The following is a 16496-nucleotide window of genomic DNA, read 5'->3' on the forward strand; positions in this document are numbered from 1 at the left end:
CAATACAGTGTCTTCAGCATCTTCATTTCAGAACTCTTCTGTGGGCAATTGAAGTGGTATTCTTTGTACCACAGTCTTCTTACTAGTTAAAAAAAAGGTTTGAACTTTGTTTGCTCCTGCACCCCCTATTCCTGGAGATACCTGTACACCTTGAAGGGTAGTTGGAAGTATTTGTGCCAGAGGTGTTTCTGGAGATGATGTTGTTAGTGCCGTGTTTGTATTAATTGATTGGATAGGAGAGTTAAAGTTGATACGTTTCTCAATGACATTTTCTTCTGAAACATCAATTTAAGTAAGGAACACTAAGGAGATCCTGCGAGAAGTTTTGTGGTATTCATATAACGTGCCAATAGCTCTCACTTAACGATCACCATAGAATTGTAACACTTGATGATAGAAAAATGGAATTTGTGAATTAGAGTAATTTCTGTGGTATTAGACATGGTGTTTCCATCGAACCTGGCTGTGCTTTGGTGTCTTTGCTGAGATTGGTCAAAACATGTAGAGAGCTTCGGCCCGCTCTGGCCTGGCCCCCGCCAACATGGAGGACGCGCGTGAGGTAAAGCCTTCAAGGGGAGGCGGCCCTGCTGCCCCGAAGGTGAAATCTCTCCATCTCAGGATTATTTTTATATTTGTGGCCTACCCAGAGCAACTGTCACTGCATACCTGATCAGACATATGAAAGCATCTGAATGCTGAATGGTTTTGGTTTTTTTTTTTGAAGTAGTAGCATGATGGATTGGTAATAGGGAGGCTTGTGGGGACACTGTCCATGCTGCAGCATGCAGGCCGTGTTTGCAAGAGTGCTTGAACTTCTCCACACTCCTTTTAAATAACGCTTACAGCCTGTGGTTATGCAGCGGATTAATAGTAACAGCTGTGGGGTGACAGAGGCTTAAAACTGTCTTAGCATATGAGAACATCAGTGAGAAAATGCATCTGGTATGAAGCCTCCAGAGACTTATAGGACTGTATGTAAATAGTAAATATGTTTCTATGGTGCTTATCTTTCACTCAGCTTGTGACTGCTGGGCTGTTTGCAGGATTTTTGTTCCTGGGTGCCATGAGGTTAATGATATTTTGAGAGAGGCAGTTATGCGGAGAAGCTGTGCAGGATCCACACAGACGTGAGACATTTGCACGGCATGTTTTGCTGGCCAGGTTTCAGATGGGGGAGAGTTTCGTGCTTTGCAGAGCAAAAAGAAGGAAAGCGGTTACACTCTTCTCTAGCGCAGCTCTGTTTCATCACGGATTAATTTGTCTCACCTTTTTTCCTGCATGGATTTGGTAGGGTAGGGAAAAGATTATGAAAGAAAATACGGTAATGTAGTTAGAGGTTCAAAAATATTTTAAAACGCTTACCCCGCTCTGTAGGGTTTGGTTCAGGCTACTGAATTCCTGTCTGTTAAGGAAGGCGCTGCTAAGATGAGCCACAAAGAGAAAATCACGTAGTGTCTTCAAGGGATGAGTGGCAAATGAATAAATAATTTTAAAACAAATGGGGCAAGGATATTTTAATAGCTGTATCTAGTAAGTAATAAGGTAATAAAAAATGAAAAATGACTTCTGTTCAGAGGTTAGGACAACTCATAGTAAATGATCCTGGTGTCTGTGATCAAGCATGCAACAGTAGTCAGCAAGGCTTTATATTTTCTCACATGATTACACAAGCTCTTGAGCTCCTGTACAAGTTGTGAGCATATTCTTTTTCCTGATCTTCAAATCTGCTTCTTCCAAAATAAGTTTGAAGCTTTTTGTCTGTAGTGCCATTGTACAGAAAGACAGCAACCAGAATAGTAGAGTCTGAGTACAAAGTTTTTTAGTGCCACATAATCCATTTATGTTTATAATGGCTCGTTCCATCTGGATAGTAAAATGCTGAAGGGAAGCCTCAGAATCACCTGTGGTGATACAGAACATTTTAAAACTTGCTGTGGAGTCATGCAACTACATTCAGTTGCTCTGTTTTATGAATTATGTTGAATGAATATGAATATGAATTATGTTGAATGTCTTAAGATGCATGGAAGTGCGGCTTACTTACACTGATTTCCCGTTTGTTACAATTTTTTATAGGTGTAGAAATAGGGGAACATTAAAAAGATGTGTTTTGTGGGCTTGCATAGTCTTTTATGCTCTCCTGGTGTAAGAAAGACAATAAAAAACAAAAGAAGAAAATGGAACTGAAGGAGTACGCAGACTCACAGAATGGCTGAGGCTGGAAGGGGCCTCTGGAGCCCTTCTGGTCCAACGCCCAGCTCAGGCAGGGCCACCTACAGCTGGTTGCTCAGGAAGGACCGTGCCCAGGCAGCTTTTGAAGATCTTCAAGGAGGGAGACTCCACAACCTCTCAGGGCATGAATGAATGAAAGCTGTTTGTAAATTGGTTGAGAAGGTTGCTATGTGTTTCTGGTGCAAACTCCAGTCCGGTTACTTACTGAGGTGCCCATCTCTCCCCAGGGAGTCTCTCCACAGCAGACCTCAGAGTCTTTATTTCTCGTGTAACTTGGGCTGGGGTTGAGACCTGTCTCGTATTTGCCATCTAGTCATGCTAGCTCAAATGCAGTCATGATTTAAATAGTGATATAATGTATGATATAATTAAATAGTGATAGAATAGCGATACTGTTTCTGCTGTACACTGGCCAAATGATTGGTGTAAGAGGTTTAATTCTGTCTTAGTTTGCAGTGCAGTATTTTACTGCAGGGATGGGAAATACCTTACGTAAAGTAACTGAAAAAGTCTTAAGCAGAGCAAAAAGAAAGACATTACAAGGGAGAAGGCCATGCTGTCCAGTTAGTATAGTCACATTTTCTTTTAATCTCTTTCTGCTCCCCATGATTTCTGTGTCTTTTTAAACTGTATCAAAAGTCAGCACAAAGAGAGGGGCCAGAGCAGGAGAAGCCCCAGTGAAGTGAAGACGTGAGTTCTGTTTATTTGCATTCTACTTTCCAGATGCTTTTTTCTGCTTACGTTTCTGTCTGTAGGAGCAAATGACAACAGAAGCAGCTCTCCAGCTCCCACAAAACTGTGGTAGAGTTTTCAAATACATATTTATAAAAGATTAATTTATATGATTCCCAGTTGGATGTAGGCCATTTGAGGTATGCTGAAATGAAAGGTACATGGCAACTTCAGTTTAATAGCTCATATCCTGAAGAGATTCCAGTTCTAGTGTTAAACTAGGCTAGTAGCAGTCTGGCTGCCTTGGAAAAAAGCCCACAGCTAAAGTAGATTCAGGATTATGAAATGCCTAATCTGATTCTATTGAGTATTCGTTACTGCTTCATTTGACAATGTGGAAGAGAGAAAGTAAGTTGAATAGCGTTTTTACAGCATTCTGTATAAGTCTAAAGATCAGTGTTTTTAAAATCTGTTCTATACCTTTTCAAATAAAACCTATTTATCACAGGCAAAAGCAGCAGATTAACAATTTACATCAAAAGATAAGAGAGAATGAATTACGAGCTCAACATGCAAGACTGAGCCATCTTGTGAACTGCGAAGAACCTTACATGACTAATTTGCAGGTAGGATGGATGTTTTTCTTTTAGTGAAGCTTTCCATTACCCAGTAACTGCCACTTAAAAGGATGCTCACAGTTTACTGCAGGATAAAATACAGAGCGTTTATGTTTGATGGCTGTGTCATTATATAGCTGTAAATTGCATAGAGTACAATATCCTGTAAATATTGTAGTTTATTTCAGATCTGCAGAAATTTAAGTTATGTTAATACAAGTATGTACATACCTGTTTTGAAATCTGATAAAAATAAGGTAAGAATGAGGTATTGCAGCACTGTGCAAGAATGAGGTTTTTAACAGCATGCATGTAGCACAGCTATGCAAGCAAATATTAGGAAATAAATCGTTTGATAAGGGAGTATCCGAAACCAACTGATGAAAGGTTTTCTGAAAAGGAGAAGGAGGCAGTACCCAAAGAAATAGTTAGGGAGATAGTGTCGATAGAGTAGGTGGAAGAGAAGTCAGAAGACAAAGAGACTGATTGAGTACTTCTGTAGAAGTCATCTGAAAAGGATATGCATTTTAGTATATATGGATATAATATTTACTCTGAAAGGGAACATGTTGAACTCTGAGTACACCTGTCCTAATACTGATCTGTGCTGTACCACACACAATCCATCTCAACACCTCCAGGTATCTGAAAGGCCACACACAAAAAAAGAATGTTAAAGGCAGGTACGCAGAGAAATAGCTTTTTTGTCCCTCTTGTATTACATTATCATTTCTGTCACAAACACTGTACAAGGATCTCAGCTAACGTACTTCGGCATGACATTAATATAACACAGATGTGCATCAGGTGAGAATCTGTTTTTGAGAAAGGCAAGAAATTCAGGTAGCACCTCAGTGTGAAGTTGGGTAGAAACTTTTTCAGACATCTTAGAATGTGGCTTTTGGTACTTCCAGAAGTTCTTTTTAAAAAGTATGTAAAAAATACATCTAGATTAAGATTTTGAAAAAAATATTGCAGAAACTGAGATGTGAACGTACATACATTAGTATACCATGTTACGCTTCAAATAAGACAGCAAATGCTTTCATCTTTCATAATTTATAAAGTACAAACAATTTATAATGGCTCTCAGGATTTCTGGTTGATTTGTTTGCCTTCCATAAGATTAATTTACAAATGAAAATCTCCTTTAATGGAGATTTTAATCTCTTCTAATGCTTTGCAGAAGGAATACTATTATTTAAAAAGCTCTCTGTATAATTTCTTTGAGGATACCGGTTTATGTTATTAAAAGAATATTGAAACTGAAAGACTAATGGGATGCGTCTCCTTTTTCATCCCACATGCCGTTGATTTCCATTTTGTGCTTGTCTCTCTGTGGGCAGTGGGAGTTGTAGAATAATATTGAACTGCCTGAGATGAAAAGGGAGGAGGATTTTCATAGACACAACAGAAGGCGGGAGGCCTGCCGTCTGGTTGTGGCTGTAATCTCAGGCTAGCCCTGCACCCTTCTTATCTCAGCTGTAATAGCTCTAAGGTTTGACTAGTTGTCTAATGTTCTGCTTTAGCAAGATCTGTGAGATTGGAGCGTATTTTACTTTAATATATTCACAGCCATTTTATGCAGTGGCTTTCTTTTTAGGGGAGAGCATGGGAATGTAGTGGCAGTGAAACATTTTTTCTTTGGATTTTGTTTTTGGGGGAGGGATGGGGGTGAGGAGAGTCATACCTCTTCCATAAATTTGAGGGAGAAATAATCCCACAACGTTTATTTTCATCTGTTGTGAATGCAAGAAGTGTCCAGCTTTTTTCTTTTCTCCAGAAGATTCCTGAAATACGTGCTGTTAGCACATATTTTAATGCTCGAAAATCAAACCCCACCCTTCCTGACAGTGGAAAAAAAATGCAGGATTGTTTTCTGCTCTGCTGCTGAAGTATGCAGTGGTATGTGCGTGTTCATTTATATGATTTTCTTTCTTTTTGTAAGCAACCACAGTATGAGGGCACATCACTGCAACCTCACGTGTCAGAAAGATCAACATCCCACCTTGAGGAGCTTGAGCGAAAGATTGCAGCAGCCGAGAATAAGGAATTACAGCTCAATGAATTTCTAAAACAAATTTCAAACAAATCTAGCGAGGAGAAAAAGAAGATGGAAGAAAAAGTAAGTGTCTTTCATGTTCCAAATTTACTTTTGACATGGTTACAGGAGCATGTGTTTTGCTTGCAAGAAAGCAACTTAGTAAGTGGGTTGCAGAGCTGTTTTCAAAAGGAAGCTAAACTTTATCTATGATAAAAGTTAATAGCGGTAGTATAGGTGAACTTGTAGTGAGTACATTCTAAAAGTGATACCAGAAGAAAAGGCAATCAAAATACGTATTTCAGACCTGGTAATGACAATTTTAACAATCTGTTGGTTAAACTTGCTGTGAAGAAAAGCTGCTCACCTTCACTAAGAATTTATTTGGGTTGAATGTTTATTACAGTAAATAAAACATCGGAAAAGCGTGGAAATTAAATTACCATTTTTAACATGGCCTGTAGAAGCAGGCCTCATGCTGTGAGATGCACTTACCAAACTGAAGGTGCCTACTCAGCAGAAGGGATTCTCCTGCAGCTTTCCTAAAACATGCAGAGTAGACTTCAGTCTGAGACAAGGAGGGGGCTTAGATGGCTGTGTTGTTGGAACCGTCATGACAAGAGGTTTCTTTGGAAGCTGAACCAATACCCAGGGTGGCTTTGTATGTCCTGACAGCCTGCCTTTCTTGCAAGCAGGAATGCATCATTGATCAGTGGTTCCTACCTAATGTTTTGGGAGATGTCACGGTTACCTTTTCTTTGATCACTGGGCCTTACTGCTGGACTTGGACTTCTATTTATGCAGGTTCAAAAGGCAGGAGGACTATGGTACAGCGAAGTGACAGGTAGGAAGAAAAGGAAAAAACCATAGTTAGTCTTAAATTCTGTCCTCTTGAGTCCGATAAACCCTTGCAGTATGCCTTTCACTAAGGGTAAAGTTCAGGAAGGGCAGAAGCTGGATTCTTTTGTTTCCTCCTGTCTATTTTAGTGCTTCCAGCGCTTGTGTTCCTTCCTCACTGTGTCAGAACTGCTGCTGTGGGTGGTGGCAGTGGTGGGGACCTGTGCAGCAGCGCGGGTGTCAGCTGAATGGTTGGTAGCCAGGAGCCTTATTCACCCCGTGACACCCACCCCACCCATTCTGCGCACCGAACAAAAGGCTCTCAACAAGAAAAGGAAAAAAAAAAAAAAACAGGGAGGGAGAGCATGTTTTGGAGTAATAAATTCAGTATCCTCCAGTTTGAGGGAAGACTGCAGGGGGAGGAAAGAGAGTGGTGTGGTCCTGCAGCAGGCTGGGAGGCTGAGCAGCATGCTGGGTGCGGAGCCTGGGGACAGCCCTCTCTGCAGTTCCTCTGCTGTGCTTGCAGGGAGGTGAACCCACAGCCCAAAAGCCTGCGGTGTCCACGGTCAGTGGGACCAGACATTAGGAGGCAAAAAATCCAATTTCTGTACCGATCAAAGGGATTGTGGCTGTTGGCTGTGGTAGGGTTATTTCTGAGTGAATGCTTGCCTCATCAGAGAGGATAAGGTTTTTCAGTCCAAATCCAGATATGGCCAGGGAGCAGGGAAATGCTAGAAAGCTGAAGTGAATTAAAGGTGAGATGAGCTTTTCTTTTAAGTGCAAGCCTGAAGAAACACATAGTTTAGGTTAAGGTTGCTGGCACATGTATCTAATTCTCTGTCTGACTCAGTGTTGCAAATAATATTATCTTTTCCTCTATTGGCATTCTAAATGTACAGCATTTAAATACAGTATGTAGGTAGTACGGGACAACAAGGGACAAGCCGTGACTGTTCCGGTGCAGGTGGGAGGAAAGAAAATAAAAGGAACACTCCCGTTTCCTTGGCCATCAGTCATTAGTGGTGAGAGGTCTAGGAAGGTCTCCCTCATCACAAAAACAGGATGTGTTGGAACTGGAGAAGGTTCAGAGAAGGGCAACAAGGTAGATATCCATCAGAAGATCACAGAAATCATAACTGCCTCAGGAGGGCCACTAAGCTGAAAGCAACTGGGGGCTGGAGAATGTGTTTTCCTTGTTGTTTTCGCTGCAGAAGACATCTGTTTATGGCCACCGTTGGAAACAAGACACTGAGCTAGAAGACCTCTTGGTCTGAAGTGCTTGTGTCACCTCTCATGTCAGGGTGGATGTACTGGATGCTTTCCTTTTGAGAAACAGCAGGGCTGGTAGAGATAAGAGGTGCCCTTTGCTCACTGCTGGCATCGTACCTGTCTGTGCTAGCTGCAGATGTACCAAGCAAAGGGAGTATTTGTACCCTGCTGTGGATGATACTGGTGCCTGGTTTGTTTTCTCCAGGCTCCACATGTACTCGGTGTGGGACCGAGGGGACTGGAAGCACTTCACTGGGCACTGAACTTTCAGCAGCCTGAAAAAGCTTCTCTCTTGTGGCTGATCAGCAGCCATGGTAGCTCCTTGCAGCTTCTGAGCTGATGGGGCCTGCTCAGGTCAAGACTGCAGTGTCGTCCACAAGTGGCCTTGCACAATGCCTGGGTTCTTCCTTCTGCCAGGCATGAGCGTGCCTCTTGGTATCTTCAGATTTCACAGCACTCGCTTTAGTTCTGAAGCATTTATTCTGTAAACTGGACTGCTGAGCTAGAAATTATCCAGTTCAGATACCTCTACGCTGCTGGCTCCTTCTGCTCCTTCTGTTGTGGCTAGTTGTGAAGGACTCCTCTAAGACACTGATAGCCTGTAGTAGTAGTAGTTCTGCCTAATGTTTTCTATGGCTTGCTTTCATATTTAATTGCCAGGAGATGAGAACTTTCCTATTTTCTTCCTGCTTCAACAAATCATGTGCATGAAGGAGGAAATAATAAAATACAAATTTAAAAACAAACAAAAAACAGCAAAGCTTTTATTTCTCCTCAGCAGAGTGAGCAAGAGTGAATTAAAAATGTATATATTTGTTTTCATCTCAGGAGAGAAAAGGTAGAAAGAGCCCTTGAGCTGATGCTGGGGATGTAGAGAGGGCAGGAGGACTCCTAAAGCAAGCACTGTAGCTATTAGGAGAGAGGTTGCAGGAGAGGAAATTCCCTAGGGTGTGTATGCAGGACAAGGAAACAATTTGGAAACCATGTAATCTTTGTCAGCCAAGTACCGAAGTATTCGGACTTGTCATCCTTAGTGGTACGTGAGAAACAAAGGGAGGCGATCCACTTACTGAGCCGTCAGGCTGCTGGCAATTACGAAACAGTCTGTAACACTGGCTTACCTGTGGGCGTTTGCGTGCACACACACATGTTGGGTTTAGTTGGCTTTGTGTAACCTGAAAGATCTTAAAGCAGCCTGAAAGCTTTGTTCAGTTTTGAGGTCATGATGAACATGTAAAGACTTCTGAACTTTTGGCAGTCCTCAACTTTCTGGTCTTTTCAAAAGACTCTTTTTCTGGAAAAACTTTCCAGGTACTATCAACTTAAGCTGTAGGCTGTGTCCCAGACCTCTGACATTGACACTGTCACACACTCATTTCTCAGCGAGGTGGATGTCTCAAGCACCAAAATGAAAGTACATTTTGCATTTACTGCCATGACAAGTATTTATCTCAGAGTTGGTACACATTGTTTCAGGCAGTAGAGATACTGACTGTAAAATATTCTCGTTCCTGTCATCTTTCCTCCCCTTTTTTTCACATAGGTAATAAAGCAACTAAGTACCAGGAATGCAAGCAAACATGATACAACATAAAAAACCTTTTGCAAAGGGACAGACAATGAAGATGCCTGTAGAAAAGGTGCTTTAAGAAAGCAGCTGTTCTGTTCTGATGTTGTTTGGTGTAATTGTCAGGCAGCATCAAAGTCAGGTTTTTGGCTGCGGTTCGTGTTGGGTTAAGTTCTTAGGTTTCTGTGTTTCAAGTTGTTTTCCTAGGCCAAAGGAAGAGGAAGGACTAAAATATTTCCTCATTATTTTTTGTAGTGGAACAGGCTTCTTAGCAAAATGGTTGATGCCCCAAACTTATCAGTGTTCAAGAGGCATTTGGATAATGCCCTCAATAACACGCTGTAAATTTTTGGTTAGCCCTGAAGTGGTCAGGCAATTGGACTCATGACCTTTGCGAATCTCTTCCAACCAAACTATTCTAATATGAACATGCTCAATTATGTATTTTTTTAACCACTGAATTGTAATGTTTTCAGTTCACAAGGGAGACGGGTGCCTTCTAGGCAGAGGTGAAGCAGCTGTGGTTGGAGGTCACTTGTAGGTCTGGGACTTTGAGCTGCTGAGATTAATCATTCTTTGGTTTTGTTTTCTGCAGTAACCAACAGGTGCAGCTGAGAGTACAATTCCTGAAGAGTGACCAGCCTCTGGTCCCAAAGCAGGTTTATTTTCCATTGCAATTGTAAAACATGTACTCTTACTTTCTTCTAGCTTAAAACTAGAGACCGGTATATTAATAGCCTGAAAAAGAAATGCCAGAAAGAGTCTGAGCAAAACAAAGAAAAACAGAGACGCATTGAAACCTTAGAAAAATACCTGGCTGACCTGCCAACGCTGGATGATATAGAAGGTCAGACTAAACAGGTAAGGTGAAAGGAGCTGGCTTTACTTCTTAAAAATACACATAAGCTCCATAATATCTGTTGTGAAAGGTTTTACTGTTTCACTGTACATTTTTTCCCCATCTGCTTAGAAAGAAGTATTTCGGTGTTTAGGAACCACTGCAGCTACTAGGGCTTCCCATAGTTAGATCTAAGTGCAGTGGGCCTAAGAGTATACAGGAGGTAACCACAAGGCTGTGGCCTGCTGCAAGCCCTTCTGCTAATGTGGCACCATATCTAACTGATGTAATCTGTGTTAGCTGCAAATTCTAGAGGAGAAGAACAAGCAGCTTCAAGAGACTATGACTGAGTTGGAAAACAAGCTTGGAGAGGCTCGATCTCAGTGCAGAGAGAGAGAATTGCAGCTGGTGTGTCAGAAGAAGAAAGAAAAAGAGCTGGTCACAACAGTGCAGAGGTATGAGCAGCTGCCCGAACTGTGCCCTGAAATGGGTGTGCCTTCCCAGCTAATGTCAGGACGTGATGGTTTTTGCTCTTACAATCTAGTACAGTGCTAATGACCTCTTAGGGCGTAAATATATTACTGTGCAGAATGACAGAGTAATGCAATAGAAAATCCAACAGAACTGGATTTGTATCAAGTCACAAGGAGAAGAGTCTGTCTAGAAATCCTTCACTATCATTTCTAAAGATGTTTGACAGTACCTCAATGGCAGCAGAGTGCTGCCAGGCAGGGGACAGAGTAAACGTGTGCAGCAAAGGAGCACTGCATAGAAGCTGTCAGCACTCCTGCTCGATAACTAATCCTGTCACGAGCTGTGGAAAAGCTCCCTGCATATTGGCTGAAGGGTATATCAGGGAAGGGTCACAGATTAAATAAGCTGTTTCTTACCTTTTCGTTGGGGCTGGGGGATATTCACAGGGATATTTAGCTGTAGCTCATCTGCTGTCATTGAACTTGCATGACCGTAAGAAAACAGCAGTGGGACAGATAGCTGTGAGAAGATTCCAGATGAGACATTGGGATATTGATCAGGGGAGATAATTAAATCCTTATTTAATAATAAATAAACAAAAAGGGGCAGGGAGAATCACTTTTAATAATTTATGGGGATGTCACTGCAGTTCAGTGTCCTGCCATTGCGTAAACGTGCATGCCATAGCAGTCTGAAAGTGTTTCCATGATGAAAGGCAAGCTGGTTGGGACACCTTGCCAGCCAAATTGTTGACACATTGTTTCCATCTTACCAGTGAAAGGCCTTTTTTCTTCGTGCCCTCATAATCTAGAGGGGGATCATTTTGTCTTTTCTGAAAGCTTACACATAGCTGAAGTGGCCCTGGTTTCTAAATTAGACAGCAAGATTAACGCTAATAAAATGTATTTTCTTTCTGAGCGAAGGTGAGCAGGCAAAAGCTCGAGCTACACCTAGGAGCTTGAGCTGAGCTGCAGAGGGCCTGACGGTCATGCCCTCGTATGGGAGCAGCTGGCAGAAGTGGCTTCATGACCTCCCTGACAAACCAGGCATGGAGGATGGGCCACCAGTACTCAGAGCAGCCTACGGTTCTGGACTCCACTTAGAGTCGTACATGCCCCATTGGGAGAGCCAACTTTTAAGGCTCTCATAATTTGGAGAAGCTCGAAAACTGCTCTGACAGACACTGGCGGTGGCTTTACCTCCCACAGCAGCACAGAGCAGCTGTGTACACCACAAAGGCTTTCCTTGCTCCTCTCTGCCCTCTCACTACGCCATCCTGCCGGAGCTATGCCTTTGGGAACACGCAGCTCAGAATCTGGCACATAAAGCCATTCCCACATGAGTCAGTTCTAGCCAGCGCCACAGTAATTTCAGTAGTTCAGGATTTTTATATCATTCATCCACTGTTGGTTTGCTCATTCGTTAGGCTGGATTCTGCTAGATAAGGTTTTACAGTTTTGGTTGGAAGATGGTGCAACTTTCTTATTTTTTTTTTTTGCCAGAACACACAGCCCTTTTGGTTTCTGTCAACATACTCATTTTTCCTTTCATGTTGAATGACAGCTTGCAGCAGAAAGTAGAAAAATGCCTGGAAGATGGTATTCGCCTTCCCATGTTGGACACAAAACAGCTTCAGAGTGAAAATGAATGTCTCAAAGAAAAGAATGAGAAAGCCAGTAAGGTTAGTTTGCAAATTATCTTTTTGTGTCATCTTTAACCCTGCATTCTCTATTTTTTTTTTAACTTCAGAAATCAGTATCTCACTAAAGAATTATACATCCGTAGATAAAACAGTTTTCTCTTCAATACCTCTGTTTCTGTTTGAGGGAAGTATTTTGCATTTGTTTCCAGTTGTGTGAGAGTTAGCTATTTCTTGTCATTTATGTTTTCAAAGATTCTGTGTAAAATCTATGGCTATCACCCGTAAGTTGATTTTTTAAAAAAATGAGCAGAAGAGATTCAAGCCTTTTAAATTACTCAATTTTATATTCTAGGTCATAGACAATCAACAAAAACAGATAGCTGGACTGATTTTAGACATGCAGGTAAGGAGGAGTGTATATTCTGTTATTTATTCTGTCCATTTTTAGTTCATAAATATGACATTATTAAAATTAAAATTTGTTCTTTTATCCTCCAAAATAGGAGGCAAAGACAGAAAGGCCAAGAATGTAGTCTTATGGTCTGTAGTTGACCTGCATTCTCTTGCAGCCTTACAATGTATTCATTATGGAAGTTTCTATGGTTTAACACTTTGCAGGTATTTGCTATAAAGTAGAACTGTTGCTGTATAGCATCTTTATTCCGCTGGCTTAGTAGATGTCATATCAGAACTGCCTGTTGCAAGTCTTGAGATGTGCCTTTGTAACAGTGAAGCCTTCCCTCAAACTTTGGGGTTCAGATGCTAATTCGAAGTATAAAAAGTGACATTGGTTAGGAGCTTCACTGCTGAGATCCCTAGCAAGGCAGGTGCCTTTCTAAACCATACCGCTTCACATTTCGCAGAGCTGAAGCAGGTCCCTCTTCAAATGGTTTCTAACATGTCACTCACTTAGGTATCTTAATTTTCTTGGTGGATCTTGGGCACCCAGCTTACAGCCAAGGTCTTTCAAGACAGCAGAGGTTACTAGGAGTCAGTTGCAGTACGGTGGATCAGATTAACACATCAGGCTCTTGATCCTTGAAAGGTACTTAGTGACCAGTGTTTGTTGTGGAGAAAAGGAAACATTATACAGGTTATAAGGAAGAAGGTGTGACTTGCTCTAGAAAAAAAAAAAAATGGGCAAAAAAAAATCTGTTTTCATTAAAATTTTAAGCCAAATTCAATAAATTCTAGTTTCTGTGTTCTTCTTCCAGTTTGGCATTTGTCTCCACATTTCTTCTGTCCATGCCCTGCAGCAAAAATGAAGTAACAAGGTTTTCCCTTGAGGATAAAGAGGGTACTTCTGCTTTGGCTCAGTGTACTTTATGCTTGGAGAACAACAAAATGGTAGTAAACAATCAGCTGAATGCCTGCTTCTTCTGAAGTGGAGCTTCTCTGTGGAGCTAGAATCCAAATAACAAAGATACAAAACTGCTTGTGTAATGCTTGGTAGGAGAGAATGTTTTCTTACTTGCACTTTGCATGCTGGAGCAAGGTTTGCTGATTTTTAGCTATTGAAAGTAAATTGTCTTCCCCTATGAAATTGCTCCCTTTTTGAACTATGCAGTTGAAAAAGCAGGCCTGGTGCTTGTTGACAACCATATTTTTGCTTAATTAAACTAAAGTGTTTAAAACAGACTGTGAACGGAAGAGTGTTCTGTTCTCCAGGACCTTCTTGTACCTTTCCCGTTTTGAGGTATTCTGTATTATGCTCAGAAAATAAGATTTGAAAGTGGTGTTAGCCCTCAAGTTACATGTAGACTACAGTAGTTTCATTGTATCCTTGATCCTCCTTGCTTCCTCATTTGTTCCCTGGGAAACATTGAAAACTAGCTCATGAGAAATTGAAATCTCTTATCAGCAGGGAGACATCATTTATCTTCAGCTGAGATCTTACTTTACTCCCTGTCTTCTGCCTCATTGTAAGGCTATGCTTGAAAACGTGTTTCAGTTCATTGTTATTAACTTGCAATATAAAACCAAGGAAATCCTGCTTCAGACAAGAGTGTATCGAGCAGTACTAGTTTCTATTTGCTCATAATCATGACGGAGTGATTCTGTTCTTCCTTGTGTGGTTTGGCTTGGTTGATTTGTTCTCCTGAGTGTGAGGGCTTAAAACTGTTGTTGGTCTTGACAAGATGTCATGCTGAATATAAAGCGCGTCTTCCAAAAGGCAAAAATTACAGATGAGAGTGGCTTTTTAAAACAACAACAACAACAAAAGCTTACTTACATGATTAATTTAGACATTGCAAAAATAGATTTTTTTTTACAAAACAGATAGAAGTCAGCTTGTATGGTGCATGTGTCACTCAAAATACATCTGCCAATCCTGTCAGTCATAAGAACCCAAACTGTGGGTTTTGGGGCTGGGAATAATGCCACCAAAATGTAACTTCGGAAAGCCAAAGGGAAAAGTAAGGATGAACTACAGAGGACTCAGAGCACTATGGGCTCTAACAAACTGGTAAGCCTATGTGCTTTTTCTGAGCTTTAAGATTAGGGTAGCACTGAGTGATAGCTAATAGGAATGCCTCAGAAGTAAACACTGATTTCCACTTTTAATAGCTCCTGTTAAATGGTGCAACTGATGAGCCGAGCATGTGCACGTTATATGGAATATTCTAGAAGCTGTTTTTAGAGCGGCTTGAATAGCTGTGCAACGTTAGTGACGGATGAAGCTCTGAAAATACTCTGGGGAAGGTAATATTTCTGAGCACGCCTTCCCCAGCATGTACCCCCCCTAAGGAAGGCTGCGTGGTCGAACCTTTCATGTCTGTCGTTGACACAGGTGTGAAACGTGTAAATGGTACTACTAATGCGCGTATCATAGCTGGCTCAGGGTGCTCCTGAACTTGCTCGTGGAATAGAAATGCATCAAAGACTATTAAATGTCAAGATACTCAGAAGCTGGGGGGGGAGGGTTATTTGGGGGGCCTGCCATTACCGTGTTGTCCCGTTCTCCTCCTTGTCCCTAAGCGTCTTCTGTTCGGCTGCTGTCACAGACAGAGCTAGATGCTCCTTCAGTCTGACAGAATATGGCCATTTTTTTCAGTAGACGATGTTTAAAACAGTTGAAAGGAGACTGTTCAAAACCACTGCAGGTTACACTCATCTTCAAGCACAGCAAAGGAAATACATCAAGCAGAGCTATTTCCTGCTCTCTCCCGGCCCAGAGTGTTTCCTTCGATGTGGAGCAGGGACCTTTTTCTTCCTCCCCTTCCTCTGCAGCATGAAGCTGCACTTTCTAGCAGAGCTTATCTTTAGGATGCACACTATTTCAGCACTTCCTTGCTAGGGGCATGGTGTGGGTGAACAGAGGCACATCTAATGTGTGAAAATGCTTTAAAAACAAGTAGTCATTTCTGGGTTCAGCCTAATGATTCTTATTACTTAGTTGAAAATAAAGTTTTTTTTTTTAGTCCACATTAAATGTGTAAATTTTAGCACCATTGTTTTGCATTTTTGAAAAAGGTATGAGAAAGTACTGGCTTTTACTCATTGCTTGTGCAGCGTTGAGCTGAATGTGCTAGGAAACCTCATCAGGACCACATACCCCTCCCTGCTGGCCCTGCCTTGCTCCTCACTGCTCCATGCCTCCTTGTCAGCAGCGTTCTTACAGCTGGCGGGTCAAGCAAATGGCTTCTCCTCCACTCTGCGGTATAGGGCAGGTCTACATATAGAGATGGTCTTCCATGTGTTACAATCCATGGGATCAGTTCCATGAAATTTCCATTCTGCATACCATTTAGGAGTAGTTCGTGGAAGGGTAAGTTTGGCTTTCTTCCCAAAGCTTAATCGCCTTACTGAGACCCCAAAACCAACACAGTTAGACACAAGTTGCTGTGTTCTTTTCAAGTGGGGAGCTTGATTTCTTTTCTATCTTTGAATAAAGTCACAGAGTCATAGGGCAGCAATATGAACTTGTCTTTTACTGAAGAGTGACTTTGATCTTCCTGTAGCGTTTTATTTAAGCCACCACGTAGAATTCCATTTAAGAGAGTTCTCTGCTTTGGAAGATGAATCTTTAGAATTTTAACTACAGAACTTCAAGAGAAAACATTCTTCTCAGGCAGTGTCATTCTGTAAGTTGAGATCCATTGGTTCATGTAACGTTCCTTCTCCTCCTCCCATCACGGTCTCTGGTTCCACTCTGTGGAAGGTTAAAATCAAAACGGTGCCAAAGCATGCACTGTTGTCACTAGTGCTCCAGCTGTATTTTGAGCATGATGGGGTTGGATTTACATCTTATAATTGAACTTGGGCAACAGGTTTTACATATTAATGTGCTGAGCTAGGGATGGGGA

At 41.5% G+C, this 16496-nt stretch overlaps 1 protein-coding gene across 4 annotated transcripts in view; it reads left to right on the top strand.

The window, feature by feature from the left end:
* Positions 1-16496, top strand: part of CEP85L (centrosomal protein 85 like) — a 147520-nt gene that overhangs the window by 124672 nt on the left and 6352 nt on the right. For all 4 annotated transcript variants that reach the window (XM_048065552.2, XM_048065551.2, XM_048065549.2 and 1 more), the window contains exons 5-10: positions 3413-3530; positions 5470-5646; positions 9944-10096; positions 10374-10528; positions 12111-12228; positions 12542-12592. In XM_048065552.2, coding sequence (XP_047921509.1) covers positions 3413-3530; positions 5470-5646; positions 9944-10096; positions 10374-10528; positions 12111-12228; positions 12542-12592 — 772 coding nt within the window. The remainder of the gene's footprint in view (positions 1-3412; positions 3531-5469; positions 5647-9943; positions 10097-10373; positions 10529-12110; positions 12229-12541; positions 12593-16496) is intronic.

This window comes from Anser cygnoides, chromosome 3, assembly GCF_040182565.1.
Source record: "Anser cygnoides isolate HZ-2024a breed goose chromosome 3, Taihu_goose_T2T_genome, whole genome shotgun sequence".
Taxonomy (NCBI): domain Eukaryota; kingdom Metazoa; phylum Chordata; class Aves; order Anseriformes; family Anatidae; genus Anser; species Anser cygnoides.